This window comes from Euprymna scolopes, chromosome 12 (genome assembly GCF_053919585.1).
Source record: "Euprymna scolopes isolate OS-2025 chromosome 12, ASM5391958v1, whole genome shotgun sequence".
In the NCBI taxonomy this organism is placed as follows: domain Eukaryota; kingdom Metazoa; phylum Mollusca; class Cephalopoda; order Sepiida; family Sepiolidae; genus Euprymna; species Euprymna scolopes.
The window spans coordinates 85,428,191-85,454,860 of record NC_136493.1 but is presented as its reverse complement, the minus strand read 5'-3'; the positions used below and the strand labels follow the sequence as shown (position 1 = coordinate 85,454,860).

The window sequence follows — 26,670 nt, the reverse complement described above, 5'->3', positions numbered from 1 at the left end:
AGTTTTAACATTATTGCTATACAGTATTTGAAGTAAGGAGTACATAATATAAAACCTCTGAAAGGCCTACACAAAATGTCAGGTGCACATATCAGGCAACAGTGCAAAATGGACTTATATTAAGACAAGTAAAAATGAAAGCAAACATTTTAGCTGCACTTCTACTTACTTTATCCTTCACACAAAAATAACCTGTGTGATCTACTCCAACATAATTAAAAGATTTTCCTAAATTCATTTGATGCTTATGCATATCCACTATGTTAGGATATTTATAAGCCTATATATAATACTTTTTGCAGATTGTGCAATTATTTATTTCTGTTTTTGCAGCAGTTGAACCTCTGGGAATTTACATGTCTTGCTCCAGCAAATAATTTAGTGTGGTACCTTTTCCCATATGCTGCCCTTTAGCATTACAATACTTAATAAATAAGGAGGTAAATTCATTTCCCTTGGACAATTACACAGGCTTGTATACATCATAATTATAATATAAACATTTAGTTATTTTGTATCTCAAAATTACATTGGAGTCTAGGAATAAATTTTAATTAGAGACCAAAGTAGTGATAGTATTTATATATATATTACTTTTGTCTTGTAATTTGAAGAAATTTTCTCGTCTAAGCTATCCTTATCCAACATATTCTGGTCTTTTGTAATGAAATGCCATCATTTTTTTTACAAAAAGATTTAAATATCATACTTGTTACTTCAATAATTTATCATAATTATGATGTTTATTTAATTCCAGTATTTACTTAAATTACTTAATTCAAGTTAACATTTACTTTACTTTTATGATCAGGGATATACTTATTAAAGGATATTTAGGCCAATCCTTAAATTCATTGGTAAGCCAATTTGGATCTTTTGGCCACAAATTTCTATTTCATAAATATTTATAAGATATTCTTCTAGTTACCATGTCAGTTGGATTGTAGTCAGTATGCACATATTTAAACAGCATTGGTAATGGAAGCGATGAATGTCTTGATTCTGGTAGGATGCCTCATCCCCAGTTTAAACAAAATAAAAAAACTAAATAAAAAGGGAAAAGTATTTAAAATTCATCCTCAAGAGGTTTGATTAACAAAAAGGTTTAAACCATACGCTACCTTTCTAAATATTATATTTATATTTTAACACTTTTTCATCCGAACAGTTATGTTGTACTAATCCACCTTCGGCCTGGATTAAGGTTCTTAATTCATCTGAATTAGCATTCCATGACCTCAATATGAAGACACTTTTTTGCATTCTACCATAACATTTTTTTTTTATTTTTATACAAATCTTTCAGTTCCCTTATATCATTGCCACTTACTACTAAATTGTCAGCATAAGTTATTACTGAATATTTTATTGCATTTATTTTTTAACACAATATTTCATCATATAATTAAGTATAAATGGTGATGCTGAATACCAAAAGACTATAGTTTTACACCTATAACGGACAAGCTTGTTTCCTCTCTTCCCAAGGAAATAAAAAACAAAACCTATTTTTATGATATTACCTGGCTAATTTTACCATCAAGAAAGCTTAATTTATGTCACCAAGCATTACATATTTATTCTTAAATAAAACAACAACTTTAATATGGACTCCATCAAACTAATGTCTGTGTATGCTGCTTCATTTATTGAAGGTAATTCCTTATTTGTTTTCAATGAACAGTTAAACACGGGTCTTATTTTATTTGTTACTTGCTCCCCTGTGCTTATTATGATCCTATATGGGATGATTATTATAATTTGATAGATGAACTTATATTTATTCAATGATTCCATTTCTGCGTTATTTATCAAAGATTTCCTCATACTTTTAATTAATCCCTTCTTATTCAAAAATTCCACTGCTCGATCCAGGACTTTAATTGCTATAAAATGATTAGGTGGCACATTTTCATTCCTATTCGAATACCAAAACAAATTTAAATAATAATTTCCATCTGTTAATTAGATTTTATGTTTAGGAATTTTTGAGTAACATTCCTGAATTCGATAAGATACACCTGAAGAAGTTTGGAGGTTACATCAATCAAAATGTTGTTAAAAATGACATTCAAGATGAGAACAGTAGTCCGAAGAATCCAAATAATATGAATAATTAGATTTTATCTTTAAATTTATTAATTTGTTGATTATAAAAGGAAATAAGTTCTTGAACAATGGTTTTTATTTCCTAGATTTTCTAGTCCATTATTTACCTCACTGTCAGACAAAATATGCTCTAATAAATTAAAATATGATTTAAGGGGATCCATAATTAAATTTATTACAACCTTAGTTTTCTTACTTGTATTATTTTGCTCAACTGATATTGACTATGAATCAAATAAGTCCTTTCTTTCAGCTGAACTGATAAAATATTCCTGACAGGAGCTACTTTATCATCAATAATGAAGTTAAATCCATCACCAATGAAAAATTTACGAAAAGAATGAAAAATATTATATTATATCTATATCCACTAGAATATCCAACTCAATTTTTTTGTGGTCTTTATTTAAATAAAATTAACTATAAACCAAACTTTCATTTTGAGATTTTAATTTATTGATTAATGTAAAACTAGTTAATTTTTTAATTTGATTCCTATAGACATTTGTATAAAATTTTATTTTGTTGTTCTATATAAGTATGCACTTCTTGTTCTAATGAGTACAATTCATAATAATTTTTAAATAAGTCTTGAGCAGTATCTTTTGTTATAAAAGATCTATGGCTACCACAATCTATAAGAAATCTACCTTTTCTTTGTCTTTTATTATTTTTTAATTCCAAAGTCACTGTTCATACAAATTACATATGCCTACATTCCTTAAAGCATAACATACGTTGGTTTGAACCATTTTTTTTTAAGAGACAAGGAAATCTTAATATGCTTTTTTCCCATAACATTGTGACCTTACTCAGCACTTACTGGTACATAAGGACAATTTCAAGAGTTTAGCTAATTTTGCTTCATAATTAAGATAAGCTTCACACTTCCATATGGTGTGTTTGTCAGAAGCACATAGTTTACACAGCATTAGAGTACCTTTAATAACGGCTCCTGCTTCAAAATTTTTCTGACATAATTTAAGTAATGAAAGCTACCTTCATTATAACTGATTAAACCAAGTTCCCCTTTCTTACAGTTAACACATGTTTCTAGATGCACAATATAGAATTTATTAATTCTAAGAAAGGGGCCTCCAAAATGTTTTTTCTTTTTTTTGTTTTTGTTTTCTTCTATTTAATTTTCATTTTTATTAAAAGACTTGCCGTGAGTAAGACTGGAGATTTATTGTTGCCTGATAATGTCTTTTTAGACTGAAGGAGAGATTTAGTGTAGTGACTTATGGTAATTTTGTTTATCTAAATAGAATAAAACGATATTGATATATATATATATATATATATATAGATAGATAGATAGATAGATAAATAGATATATTAGTGGTGGGACGATTCCAAAATTTTTACCGATTCTGTTCTAAATTTCCGATTCTGATTCTTTTAATATTTAGAAATATTTAATTAGAGACTTTTTTTTTTGTAAATTTTCAAATCATTGCATAAATTCCCGGGTAATTTCCGGGTATATTTTTTCTCAAATGTTTTCCTTGTAATGTATTGCAAATTGAAAGACAATAAAAGGTTTCTTTTGATTTTAAACAAAGCCAAATTGTATCAGTTCGTCGTTAGTATACAACACACTACTTGAAAGTTTTCATAAATAGTTGGAAATAGTCGACGATTGGTAGGTAAAATAAGAAAACGTTGTAAGAACAAAATATTAACAATACCCCTCTCCTATTGTTACGAATTAATTTCTAAATAATAATGTTACTATTTGGAAAACCATTTTTAACATGGAGAGGGTGTTGGGCTTTGTTAACTATTACGTGCCTTCCTTCTATGAATGTTTAAATTTCATTTTAATTATATAAATTTGGTGGGTTATTAAATTGATTTGCTTTGCTGTAAAAAACAAAACAAAAACGAGATACAAATAATAACAACTAGCGGAACCTGTGAAAATTCCACAGCGGACTCATTAATATGTAATATATTGATGTTGGTATTCATGGTACAAATAGAGATGCTCTGATATTATTGTAACTCTTGTTAAAACTGCAAAAGTATTTATCTAAGTTAGCAAGGACGCCCAGCATAACCCAGTCATAAAGTATGCTTAAATATGATATTTTAATTCTTGCAGATTTCGTATATATTATTATAGAGCTAATGTTCTATCGATTTTTATCTTCCATATATATAAAAGGCAAATGCGGCACGCGCATTTTTGTATGTCTCGAAAAGGCTTTTTTTGCCGATGGTCCCGGGGTCGTTACTATCGCTTAGAAGTGTTTATATACCCCCTAGATAATAATATCTAGGATTTGGGAATGCGGATCGCGTCTAGATTTATTTACATTGACATACATAAGATTCGCGCTATTTCGCTCTTGTCCCCTGTTTGTCCTGCTTTTTAGTATAAATACAGTGAAACTAAATTCAAACGGGTCGTATTCTCGGCTTTCGTGCCGAAACGTCCAGAAAGCAATCAGCTTTTGATCAATGTGGAGTTTCACCTTATATCAGACAATTGCTATTCGATTTGGACAATGGGGAGCTGCTCCCCCCACCCCCACCATCATCTGGGGGAAGCGAAAACTAAAAATACAGCCATGTCATTGTAACGATTCTGCGATGACCTCATTTAGCTTCTTTCTGTCAATCAAACCTCTTTCACTCGCTTTATAAGCCTTTACTTAATACGCTAGTCAATTACTTTCACTTGTTGTCGAGATGGTTAAGTGGTTGGCTTTTGTTTCCACCTCCACGTCAAGGCTTCCGGATTCAATCCCGCCTCCCGATCAAAAGTATTTTTTTTTCTTTTACACCTTTAAACACCCGGGCAACAGTTTACCCCCCCCCCATACACACAGCGTTGTTATCTTAAGATTGTAGGTTCGATCCGACAGATTTATATATGCCATTTTTTTCTGTTTTAGGTTTGGTTTTTCTGATTTTTTTAACATCGTCTTTTTTATAATATTTAAGCAGGGTTATTACTCCCTCCCCCATACACACACCTACAAACACCCAGGCAACGCCGAGTACCCCCTGCTAGTATATTATAATGTTGCGATTTCAAAAATAAAAAGATATATCCATAGGATTTTGGTGCATCAGCTTGAGTTCCTTCAGCTATACTCGAAACCAAAACCAAAATTTATGAAAATTCTTGATAAAATTATTTATTAAAAAAAAAATAGATTGCTGGAGTTCCATCAGCTATAATCGAAATCGAAACCAAAACTTATGAAGAAAATAAATGACTTGAGTGCCATCAGCTATAATCGAAACCAAAACCAAAAGTTATGAAGAATTCTTGGTAAAATTATTTATTATAAGAAATGGGAATCCATTATTAAACAATAGTCACTTGGATGTAATCGTGACACACAAAATAAATAACACACACGCTCTCGTATTAATATATAGTATTATTAAAAGTCATAAAAACCACACTCCTTCCCTATGTACGGGTGGCAATACAAAAAATATGGCAATTACATGTGATTTTATGATTTTGCTGATCGGCTTTAGAATTAGTGGTAAAAATTACTTAACAGCTTAAAAAGTTATAATGTACCGAAATGGGATCAGTTTACATTATATGCACAACTGAACCCCCATTCTAAATTCTAAAATAACATTTCAGTGTGCTCACACATAATCGCCTAAAAAGTAGAATCTCATGTTTAGGGTATTTTAAATGTAAATGAAAGTCTTTTTTTAAGTTAACAAACTTCTCAATGTTTGCCTTTCCAAAGTTTTGATAAACTTGTGAGATTTTCATCTATATTTTCACTTGTGCCAAAACCAAGCAAAATATAAGGAACCATCAAATATTTCAAAGGATGTGGTGATCATACAAAACCAGCGAATTTAGGAAAACTGGTCCCCGGAAAACTGGTACCTGGAAAACTCGTCCCCTTTTGCTAGGAAGGAAAACTGGTCCCTTATTGAATAAATATTGATTGAAATACATTTTATGGCCATTCTTGAAGGAGATATTGTTCTTAAAAGAGACTATAGCCCCCATAATATTTTTTAAATAATATTTTTACTTGTTTACTGTTGTTTTTAAAAAAATGAAATCGATTTTCTAAGTGTCTGTTTTCTACCTTAATGGCTAAGTTGTTAGTGGTTTCACATATTTTAAAGCATTTATTCTGTTCAAAAATGAGACCTCAGACCACATAATATTTTAAAAAATATTTATACTTATTTATTGTTGTTTTTAAAGTGCCATGAACAGAGACGTCCCTTATGTTTTGCCATCACTGACCTGATAAAGGTATTTGACTTGGTCTCAGGATTGAATGCCCCCCCCCCAACTCCTGAAGATGATCATATCATTTCATGATGGCATGATTAACACCATCCAGTACTATGGCACTTTTGTTTATGGTAGTGAGTCCTAGACTTTGTACTCATGCTAAGAACGATGCTGAATGTTTGCTACATTCGCAATCTTGGGCATCTCTTAGGCAACACCTGGCAGGATTGGGTCACAAACATTATCGTCTTGTTTCAAGCTGGCATACCAAACATGTTTGCCATTCTCATTCAGAGATCAAAGTCAGTCACATCCCAAACGACATTACAACAAATACTACACTTTACTCCTAGCCAAAAGGTCAAGAATAGTTTTCATAAAATTTTTTCTTTGTGTATTTTTAATGCAATTAAATATTTAATCATTTTTAAAACATTAACTTGAGCAACAATAAATTATGTTTGTTTTAATATTTTTTAAATATTGAATTTAATTTGTCAATTCTGCAACAAGTACTTTGAATGCTCAATTATGAGTTTTTAGTTCTGTATGTGTAATTTGTGTCTTACATTGATTTAATTTCAGAATGTCAGTCCAGATACTATCCTCGCATTACCACAAATAAGTGAATTGACTCAGATTGTTATTACAATAGAAAAGAAATTTCCAAACACACCAGTTAAAACAGAACTCAGTTTAGTGCTTTGTACAAAGTTCAGTAAGTATATTTTTTCTAAGACTTGCATTGTTTATATCAATCTTTGTAAATATGATCTTTAAAAATTGAATGAAATATACATTTATATCATCTTTGTCTGATTTAAAAAAAAGAATGAATATACATTTTTGATGCAATTGATTTAATTTGTTTATTGTCTTGTGTTTTTTCATATTTTGCTATACTTTAAAAATTTATTATAAGAATTAAAAAAACATCTTATAATGTTTTATTTTGTTTTATTTGGAAGAAAATCTCATCATTATTTCTTGTATTTTAGCTTTAATAGTTAATATACATCTCGTGCGATAGCAAGTCTCCTCATGTCAGAACAAAACTAGTCACAATAACATTTCCACAACCATCTAAACTACCATTTAAACAACATAAAAGTGCAACTGTCTTTACTACGTAAAACCGCAAACTATTATTCCAATAACCATACCTTGCTCAAACAACTATTTCCACTACAATCCTATCATCAATATCTAGTCTAGTTCCCCAAACTTTTAAACTGATTTCATTTAATATTTTATAATTTGGATAGCATTTATTTTTTTTAAATGCCATAATTCAATTAAAAGAGAATCTGCTAAATGTTTGCTCATCTTCCACCCCAAAAGATGTCTGTTTATTAAAGAAGATATTTTATTCAAATTGGATGCTAATTTTGATATAAATTAGAGTAAGTAAAACAATGTATTTGTCATTTTAGCAAATACAAAATGTAGCATTTGTTAAAAATACTACTGTAATTTAGTAATTTGAATGATAATTTTATGAATTATAAGCTTGATATACTGTTTAAATATTAAGTAAGTTAACTTGTATATTTTATTATTAAAAAATGTATATTTTTTATTAATCAATATATTTTCATTTATTCTATTTATCACAGCTCCCACAGGTATGTCATTTTATAAATTATCTTTTATTAAATTGCTTTTATGATATTGATTTAATATTGACTATGCCTTTTCTATAAAAATTGATAAAAAGAAAATATAGTTACTGCAATATATCAACTTGCCATACTAGTGATAACATGCTTGTTTCATATTATACACTGACTAGAAAAGTATATTAACAAGCTAGACACTAAATCAAGAAAAATGTTAACACTGTACAGGGACAAGTTTCTACCAAGGCTGTATCTTTCCAAATGTGCAGGGTGTATGGATCTCTCATAAATTAACCATCGATATCCAGTAATTATAGTGAACACTGGTCAATATTTGATGAGCTCATAGAGTCTAAGCTATAAGATATATATATATATATGATATATGAACATCAAGAAACAAAAACACTCTCTATCACAAAATTGGCCAAACATTTTGGACAAGATTGTCTCAGAAACGAGACACAAGTACCAAACAATCATTACACAGAAATAGCCTAAATATATACACATATATATACAAAATTTTCCATTGTATAAAATTGAAGGAATGAGCAAACCAGCTATATGCTAAATGTTTTCTTGAAAAACTATCCCAGGAATATATATATAGATAAAGAAAACTTTATAGACTGGCTCAAAGAGTCTCACTTCACCATTAGGAGAGAATGATAATAACTTCATAAAACAGTGTGATGACTATCTTAGTGATGACAAGTGCAGTTTCTGGCACACAGAAGTAGAGATACACCCGATATCCTATTGTAAGGTTTTGCTACTAGACAATTCAACACAGTGGAATCTGGTGAATTAAGTACAATAAAAATACAAACAATTATGCTTAAAAAGGAACAGATATTTGAAGTTTCTTAAATAGCAGATGCATGTCTGAAATCTTGTAGGGTGCTCCACCCCTAGCAAAAACTAAAAGATAAGGAAATTGAAAAAAAAAAAAAATTCATGATTTTTTTTGGTAGAATATTTTTTTAGCATTAGTTTAATATTTAATATGAGCAGAATTAGGGAAGATGTATAATTTAGAACCATGGAACCAAAGGTTTCTTTCTACTTGTCTAGTTATATGTTTTGAATTTAAACTGATTAAAAATAAATCAAGTGGCATGTTCATTTCCAGTCGTTATACATGAAGTAATCAGAACTCTTGATCTGAAATCATGCCAACTTGTTGTGCTTATATAACAGTGCTCAATAATAAATAGAGCTATGAAGACAGAAGTGGTATGATTAAAACAAGTAACAATTTATTAATCTACAGAGTCATCACCCTCTCAATGCATTTTTTCTTGCAATGTACATCCAGAACACACTTTGTCACATGATGGTCATTCCAAAAGTAAAGTCTATATTTTTTAAACTAAAAGAAATGGAATAGCTATGAAGACGGGAGTGGTACCATTAAAACGAGTGTTCCAGAATTTATTTTTCTACATAGTCACCACCATTCTCAATGCACATTTGCCAGAAATTTAATGACACGTCTCTACTTCTGATGCATATCCCTGAGAGGAGTTGCTTTCTTAGAGTCTAACACCATCAATATCTCCTTTTTTTAAAATTACATTTTCACCCCAAACAAGGCACATTGCCACTTTGATGTAGGGGGCTACTATCAGAGACGTAAGTTGCAGGGATACTATGTAGGGAGTTTAGCAGCAAGATGTCTGTTCACATTACACTTGAACTTTTGCATTTCAGTAAAGTTGGGAAAGCAGAACACTAGAAGAGAATTCCAAAGTCTAGCAGTTCTGAGGAAGAAGCTATTAGAGTAGACCATCCTACATCTAGAGATCTCTACTGTGTAGGGGTGGGACTTCACTGCTTTTTGGGTTTGTTGGGGGTATTTTCATTGAGGGGGTACAAGGGCTTATAGTTTGTTCAGAGCATCCACCATTAGAATACTTGTAAAACAGGCAGAGAGATGCAACATTTCATCAATGGAACAGGAGCTGAAGCTTAGATGACAGTTCGAGACCTATCAGGTTGACTACTCCCTTTTGGACCCTGTCCAGGAGTGAGAGACTAGTAGCAGATGCACCAGTCTAAATGTGACAGCAGTACTCCATACATGGGCGAATGGTGACTTTGTAGAGGTACAGGATACTTTCAGGTGTAAGTAACTTTCTAGCACGGTAAAGAGAGCCCACTTTCTTCGCACCAGCCTTGGCAATAATCTCAATGTATCTATTCCAACTCATGTTTCCTGTGAACGTTAAGCCAAGGAGCTTGGATAAAGTACTTTCAGGTAATGTATTATTAGCCATTGGTGGTTGGTAAGGTCTCATGTAATTATTAAAGAAAATGAGCTTTGTCTTGGCAGCGTTGAATGTTACCATCCATTTTTCACCCCCATTCTTACAGACTGAAGGACTTCCTCTAGGGTTTCCGCCATTACCTTAGATATGTGCTCATTAGTTTTACCCATATGCCTGCTATAGAGCATGGTGTCGTTGGCAAATATACCCATCTCAGAGACAATTTTATTAGGTAAGTCATTTATGAATATCAGAAACAACAAAGATCCAAGGATCGATCCCTGAAGTACACCCATATTTATATCAAATTTTTGGATGTATGCCCATAAAGAGCAACTTGGATTCTTCTCTCATTTAAGAAGGATTTAATTATGCTAAGCATTCGTCCAGTAATACCATAGGATTTTATTTTCATGAGAAGACCATCATGCCATACCATGTCAAAAGCCTTAGATATATCAAGGGCTACTGCCCTTCCCTCCCCTGCCTTATCTAGTACTTAGTATAAATGTTCCAAGATTACAGTTAGAATATCTGCAGTAGAACGGGCTTGCCTAAATCTATATTGATGGTCAGACAAAAGTTTAGCAGCTTTAAGGTGGTGGACTAGAGCTTGATTAATTAAGGACTGAAATATTTTGGCGAAAAGAGGAAGGAGGCTAATTGGGCGATAATTTAATGGGTCAGTTCTTTCGCCAGAGTTTTTTTTTTTTTTTTTTTTTTTTTTTTTTACAAGAAAGTTACCACTTACAAAGGTTCGGAGGCCACTCAGGGATAAGGGTTATCGTGTGTACAGTACACTAGTGTTGGAGATTTGATAAAGTGGCTTACTTAAGGGGGCGGTTCATCAGGAATTTGTTTACATTGGACTTGAAGACATCAAGGTTGTAGTCAGGTGGGAAACAGGCAACCGAAACAGAGTTCCACAGGCGTGAACTTCTAAGAAAGAAGCTTTGTTTATGGAATCTACGTTTTGATTTTGGCACAGATAAGGAGTGGGGAAAAGTTTTGACAGTGGTTTCAACTAGGCGGGTTTTTATCGTGAAAGATTGGCGAGGGGGGACCAGAGATTGGAGTTCAGACGAGCACCTGCCATGGTAGTAACAATAAAACAAAGACATGCTCGCAACGTCTCTCCTGTGGGAGAGAGGTTGCAGGGAAGAGAAAAGGGCATCACCCACTAGGCCACAAAGCCTATTTTGTTCTCTGTCAAGACAGGATAGGCTGTTTTTAGCAGCTCCTGCCCAGATGTGGCAGCAGTACTCCATCCTTGGATGTACTGGCTTTTATACAGATAGAGAATTGCATCAGGGGTGAGATATCTTCTAGAGCGGTAGAAGGATCCTACCATTTTTCCAGCGACCTTGGCAACTGACTTGATGTACGTGTTCCATTTCAGGTCAAGAGTAAAGGTCAAGCCCAGAAGCTTATCAAAACATGGAGCTTCCCCTAGACGAAAGCCACCCATTTCAATTGATGCCAGATGGGGATCAGAGCATTGATGATGTAAAGATAGGAGCTTGGTTTTAGATGCATTAAAAGTAATCAGCCACCTCCTCCCCCACTGTACCACACACTCAAGATCAGAGGAGAGAGAATCTGAGAGAACTTTGTCATTTATGGCGTTTGATGTGTTGCCATAGATGGTCGTATCATCAGCATAGATGTCAACGAATGATTTAAGTATGTGTTTTTGTAAACTGGTACCACAGAAGCGGTTTTCCAGCTGTCAGGAAAGCAAGATTCATTAAGGCATTTGTTAAAGAGTTTAGAGAGAACTGGAGCCACCTTGGCGGAGCATTTTTTTAATAGCACAGCTGGAATGAGATCAGGTCTACATGCTTTTGAGGTGTCTAGGTTTTTTATGATATCATATACTTGAGAAGGGGTGATTTTCAGATCATCTAGTGTGGTTTCTGCCACAGAAGAGCTTATGCATCTGTGTCTCTGACAGAGATACAGATGCATAAAAGGTTTATTTAAACAAGTGTAGCATTAATAAAGTTTTGCTTTATGCTATCTCATTTTTTAATTCAATTCAAATAATATTACATTTCCCTTCTTACATATTTTGTTTCCCCACGTAAATAATATATTGTGCACATTTGCTGTTCAAGAAATGTGTATGGTGTGTATAAGACTTTATTAGACATTGATTGGTTTCTTCTTCTGCAACCCACCCTCATGAAGTCATTGTATCAATCACTCAATGTCTAATAAATTTAAGTTTGTCTGCATAGATAGTAGATATCTAACAACTTATTATATTTAATAACTTTAACCTTGATTTGGAGACATTAGAAATTTAAAGTTTATTTTAAAACATATTTTAAAATTAATTATATAACTCCTGATGTGTCAAGCTAACAGCATTGATTCCAGTAAAGCAACTGGCATTGATGGCATTCCAATTATAGTGCTTACAAATCTTCAACCAGAACTAGCTCATATACTTTTAAATTTGTTTAAACATTGTCTTAAGGAGAAATACTTCTCAACACTCTGGAAAACCTCATTAGTCTGCTCCATATTAAAAATTTCAGGAAATCGGTTATCTCCTTCTCCATACAGACCAATCATTTTTCCATGTGTCATGAGTAAGCTGCTGGAATCTATGTTAAATAGAGAAGTGGTCAACTAACTCAGCAAAAACAACTTACTCAGTGACATGCAACGTGACTTTCATTCTGTTAGATCTACAGTTGATATACTAACTGTAATATCACACAGGATTTGTGAATCCCTTGATTGATGCTTCGTTTCTAGAACAATTGATCTTGACATATCAAAGGTTTTTGATAGGGTATAGCATAAAGGTCTGTTTCACAAAATCTCTAGCTACAGAATTGCTGGAAATGTCCTCTCAGTTATTAAATAATTTCTCTTTGATAGGTTTATAAGAGTCGTGGTTGATGGACAGAAATCAGATGCTCATAGTCTCAACGCTAGCATCTCTCAGAGTTCTATCCTGGTCCAACTCTCTTCCTGATCTTCATCAATGATTTCCCAAATCACATTCTTAGATCATTCATAGACATCTATGCAGACAACACTACCATCTACAGCAACACTTCAAAGGCCGGTAATGACCGAGATCTTTTTGAGTCTCTCTCTTTTGATCTTCAGCATATGATGCAATGGGAAAAAGGTGGCTGGTTAATTTCAATGCATTTAAAACAATGCTTCTCTCTTTCCACCATCAACGCTCTGACACCCATCTGGCCCAACTGAAATGAATGGCTCTCGTCTTAAGGAAGCATCATGCTTTGACAAGCTTCTAGGCCTTACATAAATCCCTGATCTGAAATAAAGCACATACATCAAATCCATTGCCAAGGTTGCTGGAAAAATGGTTGGATCATTGTACCGCTCCAGTAGGTATTTCACTTCTGATGCAAGTCTCTACCTCTATAAGAGCCAAGTACATCCTAGAATTGAGTACTGTTGCCATATTCGGGCCAGAGTTACTTGGACCACTTATCCTGCCTTGACAGAGTTTAAACCTGGTTTTGAAACCTAATGGGTGATGACCTTTTCCTTTCCCTGCAACCTCTTTCCTACAGAAGAGACGTTGCTAGCCTGTTTCTGCTTTTTCATTATTTTCATGTCTGAGCTTCAATCTATGGTTCCCCCCTTGTCAAACTTTCACAAAAAACACTTGTCTAGTTACAACCACTATCTACAATTTTCCCCCCACTCTCTGTTTGTGCCTAAATCTAAAGCTGGATTCTATGAACAAAGCTTCTTTCCTAAAACTGCCCGCCTGTTGAATTCTTTTCCATTAGCCTGTTTTCCAGCTGACTAAAATATTATTGTCTTCAAGTGCAATGTAAATTTGTTCACACTTATAGATGACTTATAGTAATTCGCTAACCAAAGTAAACTCCAAAGACAATATATTTTCTGCTGCTTTCATATTCTTTAGCATGCCTGCTTTCTCTTGATCAGGTTTTCTTCCATTCTTGTCTATTACTTATGTCAGATATTTTATTTTGTGCATGCATGCATATATATATATATATATATATATATATATATATATATATATATATATATATATATATATATGACTAACATTTCAGCCTGGCGTTGCCCGGGTGTTTGAAGGTGTATGTGGAGCAAAAAAAAAAGTGGTCAATTTTTTTAATTTTGATCCTTATTATGACACCTTAAAATTTATTGTTTTGGGCTCAAATCAAGTTATTAAGTTAGGTCCATGTCCAAGGAACCTATATTTAAAATTTCAAGTGTTTAGACCCAAAATTGTTAGAGGAGTTTGGTAGAGTTCTCAAAGGTAAAATCGTTGAACTTTGACCCCTTAACACCCAAATTTTTGGCCGAAAACCGATCACATCGATTTTCCCGAATCTCAGTACCCTGTATATCAAATTTTGACTTTGTAGACTTAAAACGAGTGATTAGCATTAAAAAGGTAAATCCTTAAAGGACCTTAAAGAATCTGGTGTCACTGAGAAAGATACATGAAAAAAATCTGGTAAAATTTTGAAGGTGAATTATTCACTAATGTTACATTTACTGGCACAACAAAAAAATTAAGTGTTCCTGTTAAAAACCGCAAGAAAGTTGTTTGGGATATATTAGATACAACAATTCATTTCGTGGAATTTGCCTCTAAATATATTTTGTCAAAAAGTGAAAACTAATGACAGAAAAAGAAAATCCCAAGTCAGAATTAAATGAAAGTTTTTGTGAATGTTTCTCAGATAGTCTGGGAAAATGCACAAAACTGTCAGTCAGATTTGAACTCAAAGAGAACACGCTACTAGTCTTCAAGAAAAAAGAAATGTACTGTTCGCTTCATTGGAGAAAATTAATGAGGAGTTTGAAAGACTTGTAAAAACCGGCATGCAATCAAAAGTTGAATTCAATCATTAGGTTGACAAAAAAAAAAGTCAAAACAAATCTGCATTTTAAACTGAGTACTAAAAAAACTGCCTTTACTTTCCTAGTCTTAAATTTTTCATTAAGCTAAATGAAGAAAACATCTTCTCTAAAGTTGATCTGAGTGATATATATCTTCAAATTCCAGTTGAAGAAAATAGTTCAAAGTTGCTTTGTATTCACACCCATAAAGGGTTATTCAAATTCGAAAGGTTAGCTTTTAGAGTTAAGGTAATGCCAACGATTTTAAAACAAATTATGGATAATGTGTCTGGCAGCTTCGATTTTGAGATAGCATACCTGGATGATATTATCATAATAAATAGACTAGACAATATCAAGAACATTTCTACTAGGTATTTTTTTTCGAATACAGGATTTTAGTTTTAAAATAAAAAGAAATTGTGATTTCTTCATGGAAGAAATAAAATACTTGGAACACATCATCCACCACAATGGAAAAAAAACCAGAGCCAGAAAATGTCACAACTATAAAGGATATGCCGGAACCAAAAAATATTACAAAATTACAAAGTTTTGGGGGGTTTACAAACTATTGCCTGACATTCATTCCCAATATGCATGGCCTACAGGCCCCACTGAACGATTACTAAAAAAGGACAGACTATGAAAATGAATACCTGAATATCAGGCGGGATTCAATACAATAAAAATAAAACCTGATGTGAGATCTATTCCTCATGCACTATGACCAAAAACTAGATATAATAGTTTCTAGTAATGCAAGCTCATACAGAATATATATCTGTATCTTACATAAAATCTTGGACGGAAGTAAAACACTGTTTGCATATGTCTACTCCTGGCAGAAAAGCTCTATTCACAGATCTAGAAAGAAGCTCTTGCTATTATCTTCACAGTTACAAAGTTCCATTGATATTTACATGGGCGATTTTTTATACTGTAGTCGATCATAAATCTCTATTGACTTTTTTGGGTCAAAGTAGGGTTATCCATATATACAACAAACATTTTGAGGTGGCATTATTCTGCTGAATTACAATTTTAGGTTCCAGTACCTTTCATCTAAGCAGATCGAACATACAGACAGACTGTCAAGGTTAATCTCAAGACAGTGAGCCTCTTGAGGACTCAATAAGTGCTACCTTACATGTCGATAGTGAAATTAAAACCATGATATGAAATGCTATCAGAAACCTTCTGGTCATGCTGCATGAAATTAAATGCGAAGCACAAAAAGACAAATTTATTAGTGCTATAACAGAAAATCACAAATAAAAACTAGCAAATACAGAACAGTTTTTCTATGTGTGTAACCTGATGAAGACTCCAAGGAATGTTCATCAGTACGTAAGTGCAGTTCTAGGTGGTTCCGATTTTGGAACACCCAAAGAAGTTTAACAGCTTGGCCTTGATCATCTATATGATGACAGACTTTGATGCATGATTCTGGTTCTTCCTTTTCAACAAGTAGTCTGCAAGTAAAAAAAACCCCCAAAAACAAAGGAAAACAATTCAAAGAAAAAGGTGTAGCGTGCGATCCACGCTGTGTTTCTTTTAGATCCGTAGGCCACAGCCTGTTCCCAGCGCTAGTGTAGGTGCCCTTTCTGCTCACTATCTTCTGAAAGAAAATAACTCAAGTGGATTGTTCAGCTTAATAGTTAAGTTATAAGTCCCATAGACAATAAATAAAACTCCAGTCGTCAGTTCTTGTTTTTACAAGAATTATATTATCAAATAAAGTTTCTAACTACAATGTTTTGGTATTATACAGTGGAATTAAATTCCAAATATATTTTTTCAACAACGCAAATACTTATAGTTGAATGTAACAGTTAGTTAAACAAAAAAAAGAAAAATCTATTTGCAATGAACGATTTGTTTCTTTTTTCTCTTTTTCTCTTTTAGTATTCTCATAGCCTGGTGGTCAGTGAGAGTGGGTTTAGTGGGCAGTATGGGGGAGGAGGTGTCGGCAGCTGGGAGCTAGTTCAAACTCTGCCAAAATTTGCTTGTCCCTGGTGTTTTTATATCGGGTAACAGTGTGGATCTGGCAAACAAGGGTGTTTTCCCCCACCAATCAATAATCACTACCTAATCATCCATTCATCATCGATTGGTCACTGCCATAGTATGTAATCATGCAATTTTCTCATTACAAGTTCTCATGCCAAGCCAATTCTGACCTTTGACCTTAAAGGTTATCCCAGCTTTCAGTGAACCGAAAACAATACTCACTACAATTCTCTCAAATTACATCAAAAAACAACACAGTAACATAAGTGCATAAGAACAATTAAGATCTACGATGTATTTAATGTAAAAAAAAGAATTTTGGCTTATAAACATGTACGATTTATTTAAATAAAAAAGATTTATTTAGCATAAAATAAAAAAAAATTTAGTCAATTGTACTGAAAAGCGCACACATGCACACACAATGTCAAATAAAAAGAAATTTTGGCTTAAGAACATGTGGAGAAGTGATGCTATGTTTGAATGTTAGTAAATGTTTGTTTATTTAAAAAAATTGGATTGATAACTATGAGGTGTTCAGCACCTAGCTAATCAGAAAGGGATTTTGTCAAGGGCCGTTATTATTTATGAAGAGGAAATTGGGAAGATTATGATAGATCTTTTTTATGATCCAATTACAAAGGGTGCAATCACAATATCTGTAGAATGTGTATATTTCCTCCTGGTGATGACTGGTGGCGGTAGGAGGACTTAATATTTCGAGGGAAAAATAGGAAATCCTTCCTCTAAAGATGGTGTAATTGTGATAGAATTGTTCCTAGGATACAATGTAGCATTTTAGTATAATGACTAAATGTGTCCAAAAATGCCGTTTTAAAGTTACATAAGATAGTGGCTAATAGTCTAGACATAATAAACTTGTGTGTGGCATCTGTTGTTGCAAACCTTCAGTATTTTTGTCTAGAAGGGAATTTCTACAATCAAAATATTATGTATGGAGATAGCATCAGTATAAAATCTTTAGTTTGGGTTTGACATGCAAATTAATTATGACCCTCATATCTCATCAAATTCAACATGTAAGATAATATTTTTTCACTAGGTGATCAATTTGCATCAAACTCATGAAATTTCAATGCATGGTTTTTATAGAATAATGTTAAAAAAAGAGGTGTTAAATGTATGGCACATCAATATAGAAACTAGTTAAATAATTTGTATTCAAAAGAGAAATTAAATATTTAAAAAACAATGTACCTTTGTATTCAAAAGTTTTCTGCATTACCTTTAAAAGATTTTGAGTAGATTTATTGCCCTTTGCATTGGGCAGGCCATAACAGTGGGAAAAATATTTGATGAAGATTATTCATTGACAGTGAATTAAATCATTTATAAAACTCACTACGTCTGTCTGTCGGCCTTCATTTATTAAAAAATGAAAGGTCACAGAGTGAAGCAAGGCAGCTCAAATGAGGCATTTATAAAAAAAGATAAATAATCCTTTCAAGTGTTTGCTGGAATTGCAGTGAGATACAATTTTTATGCTTTGTTCATTCTGGAATAAAGGCAAAGAAGGATTGTCTAATTCTTATAAAGGCAAAACACTCAATACAGACACAAGTCATTGAAATTTCATGCACAAATTTAACAAATAAACAGGTTGGAAAAAGTCAAATTCAAATTCTGTGTTCATGTGTTGTAAATAGCAGCTTGGTCCAATATGGCTTGGGACATTACCTTCAGACATTATTTCATGATTCATGTGGAAAGATTTTGAGAAAATGGTGTTCATAAAAATGCGTCAAATAGCGTAAAGTGTGATAGACAAAACAGTTCAGCTGGCATGCGAGTTAAAGTGCAATGTATCCTTTAAAAAAAACAAATTTTCTGAAAACTGCTATCTCTCAGATAATTCTTATTGAAATTTGCTTGGTTTAGACTGGATAGAGGAATTTAATTTTTCAATATTCCTCTCAAGTGTATTTTAACATATTAAATATTTTTTATTTCTAATTGAAAAACAATCCATAGTAATACTCAGAGCAAAATTTAGCTATATATTTTTTTTTTCATGAGAGTCTAGGGTTCTGAACTAAATTTAAAGCAAATCTTAAATTAAGGTTTGATGCAAAACTTATTTCTATATCCAAATCTCCGATATCTAATGTTGCACTTTACAAAGTGAACAAGAAGTACAATAGCCAACCAACTGTTATTGTTAACTCCCATGTATCCAGACAATTGTCACCTGTTGAGCAAATCTATTTTCAGATAAAAAAGAAAGTATTGGCAATAATCTTAGCAAAAATATTTTGCAAAATATTATATGGATATCCCAGATAATAAACTTCTTATCATTTTTGATCCAGGAAAAAATGTTAATAAATAAAATTTTACTAAATATTCAATATAAAATTGCCGTATTTATTATCTTGAAAGACTAGCGATGCAGAATATTGTCACTTACTGTACTAGCAATTATCCATATAATAGTTGGGAAAAAATATTGCAATACCTCATACAATTGCAACTCTCCCTACTTTATAACAAGAATCATCCCAATTAATACTTTTAATAACCATTCTACATTTTCAAGATGTTAAAGACCAGAAGACTCACTTTATCAACTATTCCAGACAACATTGGCAGAGGCTTGTGTAACAGATATTCATAGGAATGTTGATCACCTCAATATCCCCATAAACAGAAGTAGTGTTACTCAAAACAAAATATTACCAGTGTGATGATTGATAATCTTTAAGAGACGCATCTTGAAGTAAAACATTTTCTCTCTATGTTGAACAATGTGCGAAGGAGGTAACTGAATAGGTTGGAGCAAGCATATAATCATTTATCTCATAGTGGAAATTTTGTAGCAAGGCATACTCTCCTTATTCATTCATTTTAATCTGTAAAGCTGATATTGTGCCTAGGCACTAACGATTTCAAGTGACATAAGTTTGCTAAACACAGACAAAATTTTGTAACATCAAGAAACAACTGTAAGAGTATAATAGCTACACCTAAGAGTTGATAATGGGATAACTAGAAATCGTATCACTTCACAGAAATTAGGAGCTTGTGATTTATAGAAAATCTATAATAGTGTGATGGGCAATAAGCAATCAACAATTCCCTCACCCTTTAATCATTATGCAGTTGCTTTCAGAGAAACGAATAAAGCTAAATTGTTAGCTCAATTGTTTGGCCTAAATTCCACCTTAAATTTCACAAACCACTTCTTTCCTTATTTTCCACAATGAGTGATTTGATAATCACTTCTTCAAATGTTCGAGCTATCATAGAAACTCTTAACTCCTCTAAAGTATGTGGAATAGATATTAGGCCTGTTATAGTTATAAAGAAATGCTCTGCTAAAGTGATCACTATTCTCTACCAACTCTGTAACAGATTGACAAATCTTGCTTCTCTAATAGCTGGAAAATTACTTCCATTGTACCAGTTTTCAGGTACTCTGGTAAAAGAACTGATTCGCAAAATTATTTGTCCATAAATCTCCTGTTCTGTAAATTATTTGAATCATTAATCAATCTAGCGATAGTCTATCACTGTCAAAATGCTAAACACCTCTCTGACCAACACTATGGATGTAGGCAATCCTATTTTACTGCGAATATCATTATAATCATTTCTGAATGTATATGAATTAGGTGAAGCTAGAACAGTAGCTCTATATATCTCCAAGGCCTTTTACTAGATCTGGCATGAAGGGCTTTTAAGAAAAATCAATCTGTAAAGTATTTCTTGATTAATACTTAATATAATCAGATCTTTTTTTACTGAAAGAAAGATGACTGTACATACAAACATCACCACATCAATGCAGGCATGCTGCAGAAGTCGATACTTGGACATATATTATTTCTGATTTTCATAAACTATCTCCGTGATGCAAGGGCAGTAGAAGAAGTCGAATGTACACACATGCAAAGTAATGGCTAAATCCTTTGAATGGACTCCAGTCTGTAGAAGAATGTGGCTAAAAATTGATGATCACATTTGATGCTACTAAGACAAAGCTCCTTTCCATTAATAATTATAAGAAGCCTTTCCAATCATTGATTATCATACTTAACAACAGCACAACTCTAAATATTATGGCATTCTCAGAGAACATAAAGTGAAATAAGTATATAGAACGTGCTGCCAAGTCTACTACAAAAGAGGTAAGTTCTCCCTACTGGGCTAGAAAATATTTGCTTGTACTGTTTAAATATTAACTTGTAGATTTTATTATTAAGCTATATTTTCAATTAATATAACACTATATCTTTATTTATTCTATTTATAACAGCTCTTATCACAACAGATATGTTATTTGATAAATTATCTTTTATGATATTGATTTTATATTAATCATGCTTTTTTATACAGATAAAGCAATAACTTTTCATGATTGTTCTCAATAGAATTTTTTGTGGCTTTAATTTAAGATTTAATAAAAGCAGAATTAGGAAAGATGTATTATTTACAGCTTTGAAGCCTTATGTATTTACTTGTGTAATTCTAAATAGTGACTAATAAATTCTTTTTTGAATTTCAACTGATTTACTATATTAATACAGTAGAGTTGTTCTTTCTCTCTTCACAAGATATCGTAGGACTTTAAACACAAGCATCATAATTCCAATACGATCATGCTTCTTACCAGTACTTAATGATTATTTGTGGAAAATAGCAGTCGTTTTTGTTGAATATTAAGAAACATTTACTTTCATTTTGGCACATTTGTTTTAGTTAAAAATATGCAGATTGCTAAGGGTGGTTTGGATTGGTTAGAATTTGATTATTTAAGAAAGCTCCTCAACAAATAAAATAACAGAAAGACATAAAGATGGCACTATCCACCAGGAATTACAGTTAGTGATAGGATTAACTGAGAATACTTTGTGTACTGAAAACTATTAATCTTCCTTGGCAAAATGGGATATCTTGAGTTAATCTTATGTCCCTCATAAATCCGGGACACAGGGAAGGTTAGTTAAAAATAAAGTTAAATGACAGCTTGATTGCTAGTTCTTATACATAAATAATCTAAACACATGATCTGAAAACGTGACAACTTGTCCATTGACCACATATTATCTCACATTTTTTCAATAATTTTCTAGTTTAAAATGTAATTATGAATAATTTCTAACAAATATAACCAACAAGAATGCAACCCGGCATGGCCCAATCGCAAAATACACTTCAATATGATATTTTAATTTATGCAGATTTCGTATTTATTATTTTGGAGCCAATTCTCTTTTGATTATTATATTGTATCCAATCTATAGTAGTGGTTGCCCAGCATGGCCCGGTTGCAAAATATGCTTGTTTTTTACTGTTTTTTTTTTAGCATCAGGTCTTGGTGGTGTCTCTACAAGAAGGGAATCATATTTGCATACAAAATAGACACAATCTCAAATAGTATTCTATTAGGTTCTAAATGGCAATATGCTGGTTTAGGGTGTAAAAGAGTTTTTAAAAAATGGAACAGTTTTGGTGTAGAAATATTTCGGTTTATTATTGTTATGGAAATTTACCCATTCACTCATAATGAACTTTACTAGCCATTATATAAAACACAATAGGTTAATACTTCTGTGGGAGATAAAATTGTGATCTAACACAAGTTTAACTAACAGTTGGAAAAAACTGTCAACCTTTCTTGTATTTACTTTCTTGTATTTACTTTCTTTTATTTACTTTCTTTATGCAATAGATTCTTTCTACCTAAACCTGTTGTTTGCGTCTTTTTTAATGACCCTTTTCATAAGGCCACAATTATTTATGTATTTTTTATAGATGAATTGTTTTTAGTAGTTAGAAAAAATACAATTAATATGAATCATCTGTTTAATGCAGTAAATGTTGTAATAGTTTAATGAAATTCCAAGATTATGATATCTATGTTTTTAGCAAATATGGGCATCCATAGATCAAAGCTGTTTTAATAAATGTATAGAAGTGTTTTATTGTTTAAGAATATTATTTATGGATTTCTATAGATGGATGGATTTTTAGGAAGTGGAAAGATGTGTAATTAGTATGAAGCATCTCTTTTATATAGTAAATGTATGTCTAGTAGTGGTGCAGTTTTAGTTCAATGAAATCTGACGATTATGGTACCATTTTTGCAAATATTGAAATCTGTAGATCTGGAAAAAAAAAAAAAAACTGCCGTATAAATAGTGAAACTTTTTAATAATCTTCTGGCAGTGACGTGAAGTGAGAAGAATAATTTAATGGATAGAGGGTGAGAGCGTTTGCTATCATCTTTGTAGGGATATGTATTTGAGAGAGGCATTTTGTATGGAATAGATGTAAAATCTTTAAACAGCGATGAAATTACATGTAGTTTTATAAAACATGCTTTAAGAACTGCTGTAATTAATAAGAGTGAAATATTCGTTTTGGAAGTTAAGTCCCGATTGAAAATCTTGCAAGGAAAAGTCTAAATTATTTTATATATAAGACAATGTTTGCACTTATTTTAATTTTTCATGTGGCAGATACATTATTTTAGTTATCACATATCAGAGTAAGGTTAACTTTTGTTAATTTGACCAATTTAAAAGTGTGTGACAAAATAATCTTCTGGTGAATGTGAGGGAAGTGGAAATAATTAATGGATAGCTGTTTACTGTCTTTGTGGTAATGTGCATTTGAGAAAAATATGTTATAAATAAATGTAATAATTTTTAAATAAGGATGAAATTACACATAGTTTCGCAAACACATACTGTAGGAACTGTTGTAAGTGATGTATCTGTCACATGCAAAATCGAAATAAATGCAATGTATTTATAGTTTTGGAAAACTACTGAGTAGTTTCATTTTTAAATACGGAATGAGGTACTTGTACAGCATTCTACCCAAGAAATAAGGTACTTGTACAGTATAGCACACATATGAAAAAACAAAAAAAATCTTACCTGTGACGTATATAAGTTATTAAAACCGAAAATCACTAATATATTTGAGTAGTATGACTCTTAAATACAAAATAAGGTGCTTCTTCACTATAGCACTCAGATGAAAAATAAACTCTTACCTGTGATGCACAGAAAATTTAGCACAACAGAAAATTATGTAAAATCGAGTAGTTTCATCTTTAAATTAGAAATAAGGTACTTGTACAGTATCTTACACAAAAAATAAGGTACTTGTACAGTATAGTACCCATATAAAAAACGGAGAAAATCTTACCTGTGATCTACATAAAGTTATTAACACCGAAAATCACATAATATAATCATGTATTATGACTTTTAAATAAGAAATAAGGTGCTTTTTCACTATAGGACCCATATGAAAAACCTAACAAACTTATTACCTGTGATGCACGGAAAAGTTAGCACAACAGAAAATTACATAAAATCATTTATTAGTTACATTTTTCAGAAATAAGGTACTTGTACATTATCTTACCTAAGATATGAGTTAATTGTACAGTACCCATATGAAAAAAACAAAGAAAAACTTCTCTAAAACTCTATTTACCATCTTTATTATGCTTATTTAACATATTCTAAAAATCATGTAAATTTTTTATGCTTATTTGACATATTCTAAAAATCATGTAAATTTATCAACCTTTTATATTTACTCAGCACCTGTTTTGTTGTCACAGCAATCTCTCAAGCATGATTAATTACCTTATTTCATATATATTTTTAAGAGAGGGAGTATATGGAGTCAGTTCTGAAAATGGCTGAAGCAGTCTACGATCTCAAAATTACTTTATTTCATATATATTTTTAAAAGAGGGGTTATATAGAGTCAATACCGGAAATGGCTGACAGTTTACGATCTGAAAATTACTTTATTTAATATACATTTTGAAGAGTGGAGCTATGTGGAGTCAATCTCTGAAATCGCTGAAGCAGTTTACAATCTCAAAAATCTTAATCTATATATCTATAAAAGTGAACATGTCTGTGTATCTGTGTACATTTCCCTACGCAATAACTCTGTCAATTTTTAGTCTACAGACTAGAAATTTGATATTCAGGTTACTGAGATTTGGGAAAATCGATGTGATCGGTTTTTGGCCAGAAATTTGGCTGTTAAGGGGTCAAAGTTCAACGATTTGAGCTTTGAGAACTCTTCCAAACTCCTCCGACAGTTTGGGGTCTACGTATTTGAAATTTTAGATATCGGTTCCTTGGACATGGATCTAAGTTAATAACTTGATTTGAGCCCAAAAACAATAAATGTTAAGGGGTCATAATAGGGGTCAAAGTTTTAAAAAAAATGACCTCTGCGGTCTCTTCCAAATTACTCAGAGAATTTCTGGTCTAAACATTTGAAATTTTACATAAAGAGTATTCAGAGATAGGGTAAGCTTTTTAATTGGTTTCGGTCGAAAATTTTAGCTATCAATATATAAATGTATGCATGTATGTTTGCATTTCTGCCTAAAACTTTCGATAGAGGCGACGGATTTTCACAAGATCAGTATTGTTTTGAAGCTCGACCGTTCAGACGACAAATATCGAAAAATTAGCTAAAAACATTAATATCTTCACCTTCAACTGGGCACTTTTCTACAGAGGGGGGGGTCGCATTTTTCGCTGATATTTTCGAAAGTCATCCTCTTCTTTCGATTGTCTAGCCTTAATTAAAACCTACGTCACTTCTGGTTTGGCAGTGGTTGTAACAGCAATGATGTCAGTTTTCTTTCAATTCTTTTCCTGCCTTCCTACTACCACTTTATTTTTTTCTTTTTATTTTTTTTACTCAACATACACCTCCAAACACCCGGGCAACGCCGGGCTGAAATGCTAGTATATATATATATGAAAGTGAAAATGTCTGTGTGTGTGTGTGTCTGTACATTTTTCTACTAAATAACTCGTTCAATTTTTGGTCTAGAGACTGAAGACTCGACATTTGGGAAAATCTTTTTAATCGGTTTTCGGTCAAAACTTTGGCTGTCCAGGGGTCAAAGTTCAATGATTTGACCTTTCAGACTCCTCCGCCAATTTTGGGTCTAAACACTTGAAATTTTAAATGTAGCTTACTTGGACATGGATCAAACTTTATAATTTAATTTGAACCCCAACAAATAAATGTTAAGGGGTTAAAATTGGGGTCAAAGTTAAAAAAAAGTTTGACCTCTGCCATCTCTACCAAAATACTCAGCCTATTTCTGGTCTAAACGTTTGAAGTTTTACATAATAGCTATTCAGAGATGGGGCAAGCTTTTTAATCAGTTTGGGTCCAAAATTTGAGTTGCCAAGGGGTCAAAGATCAAAAGATTTGACCTTTGTGGTATCTAGCAAACTACTAAGCCAGTTTTGGGTCTAAACATTTGAAATTTATACATAACGGGTATTCAGACATGAGGCAAACATTTTAACCAGGTTTTGGGAAAAAATTTGGCTGCCAAAGGGTCAAAGTTGAAAGGGTTCATCTTTGCAAATTCTACCAAATTTCTCTGTCAATTTTGGGTTTAAACAATTGAAATTTTAGATGTAGTAACTTGGACATGGGTAAAACTTTGTATTTTGATTTGAGACCAAAATAATAAATGTTAAGGGTTCAAAATGGGGTTCGAAGT

At 32.2% G+C, this 26,670-nt stretch overlaps 1 protein-coding gene across 1 annotated transcript in view; it reads left to right on the top strand.

The window, feature by feature from the left end:
- LOC145291080 (uncharacterized) overlaps positions 1 to 26,670 on the top strand; it is an 86,791-nt gene that overhangs the window by 48,427 nt on the left and 11,694 nt on the right. The window contains exon 12 of the mRNA XM_080136595.1: positions 6,932 to 7,064. Within this exon, the coding sequence (XP_079992721.1) occupies positions 6,932 to 7,064 (133 nt within the window). The remainder of the gene's footprint in view (positions 1 to 6,931; positions 7,065 to 26,670) is intronic.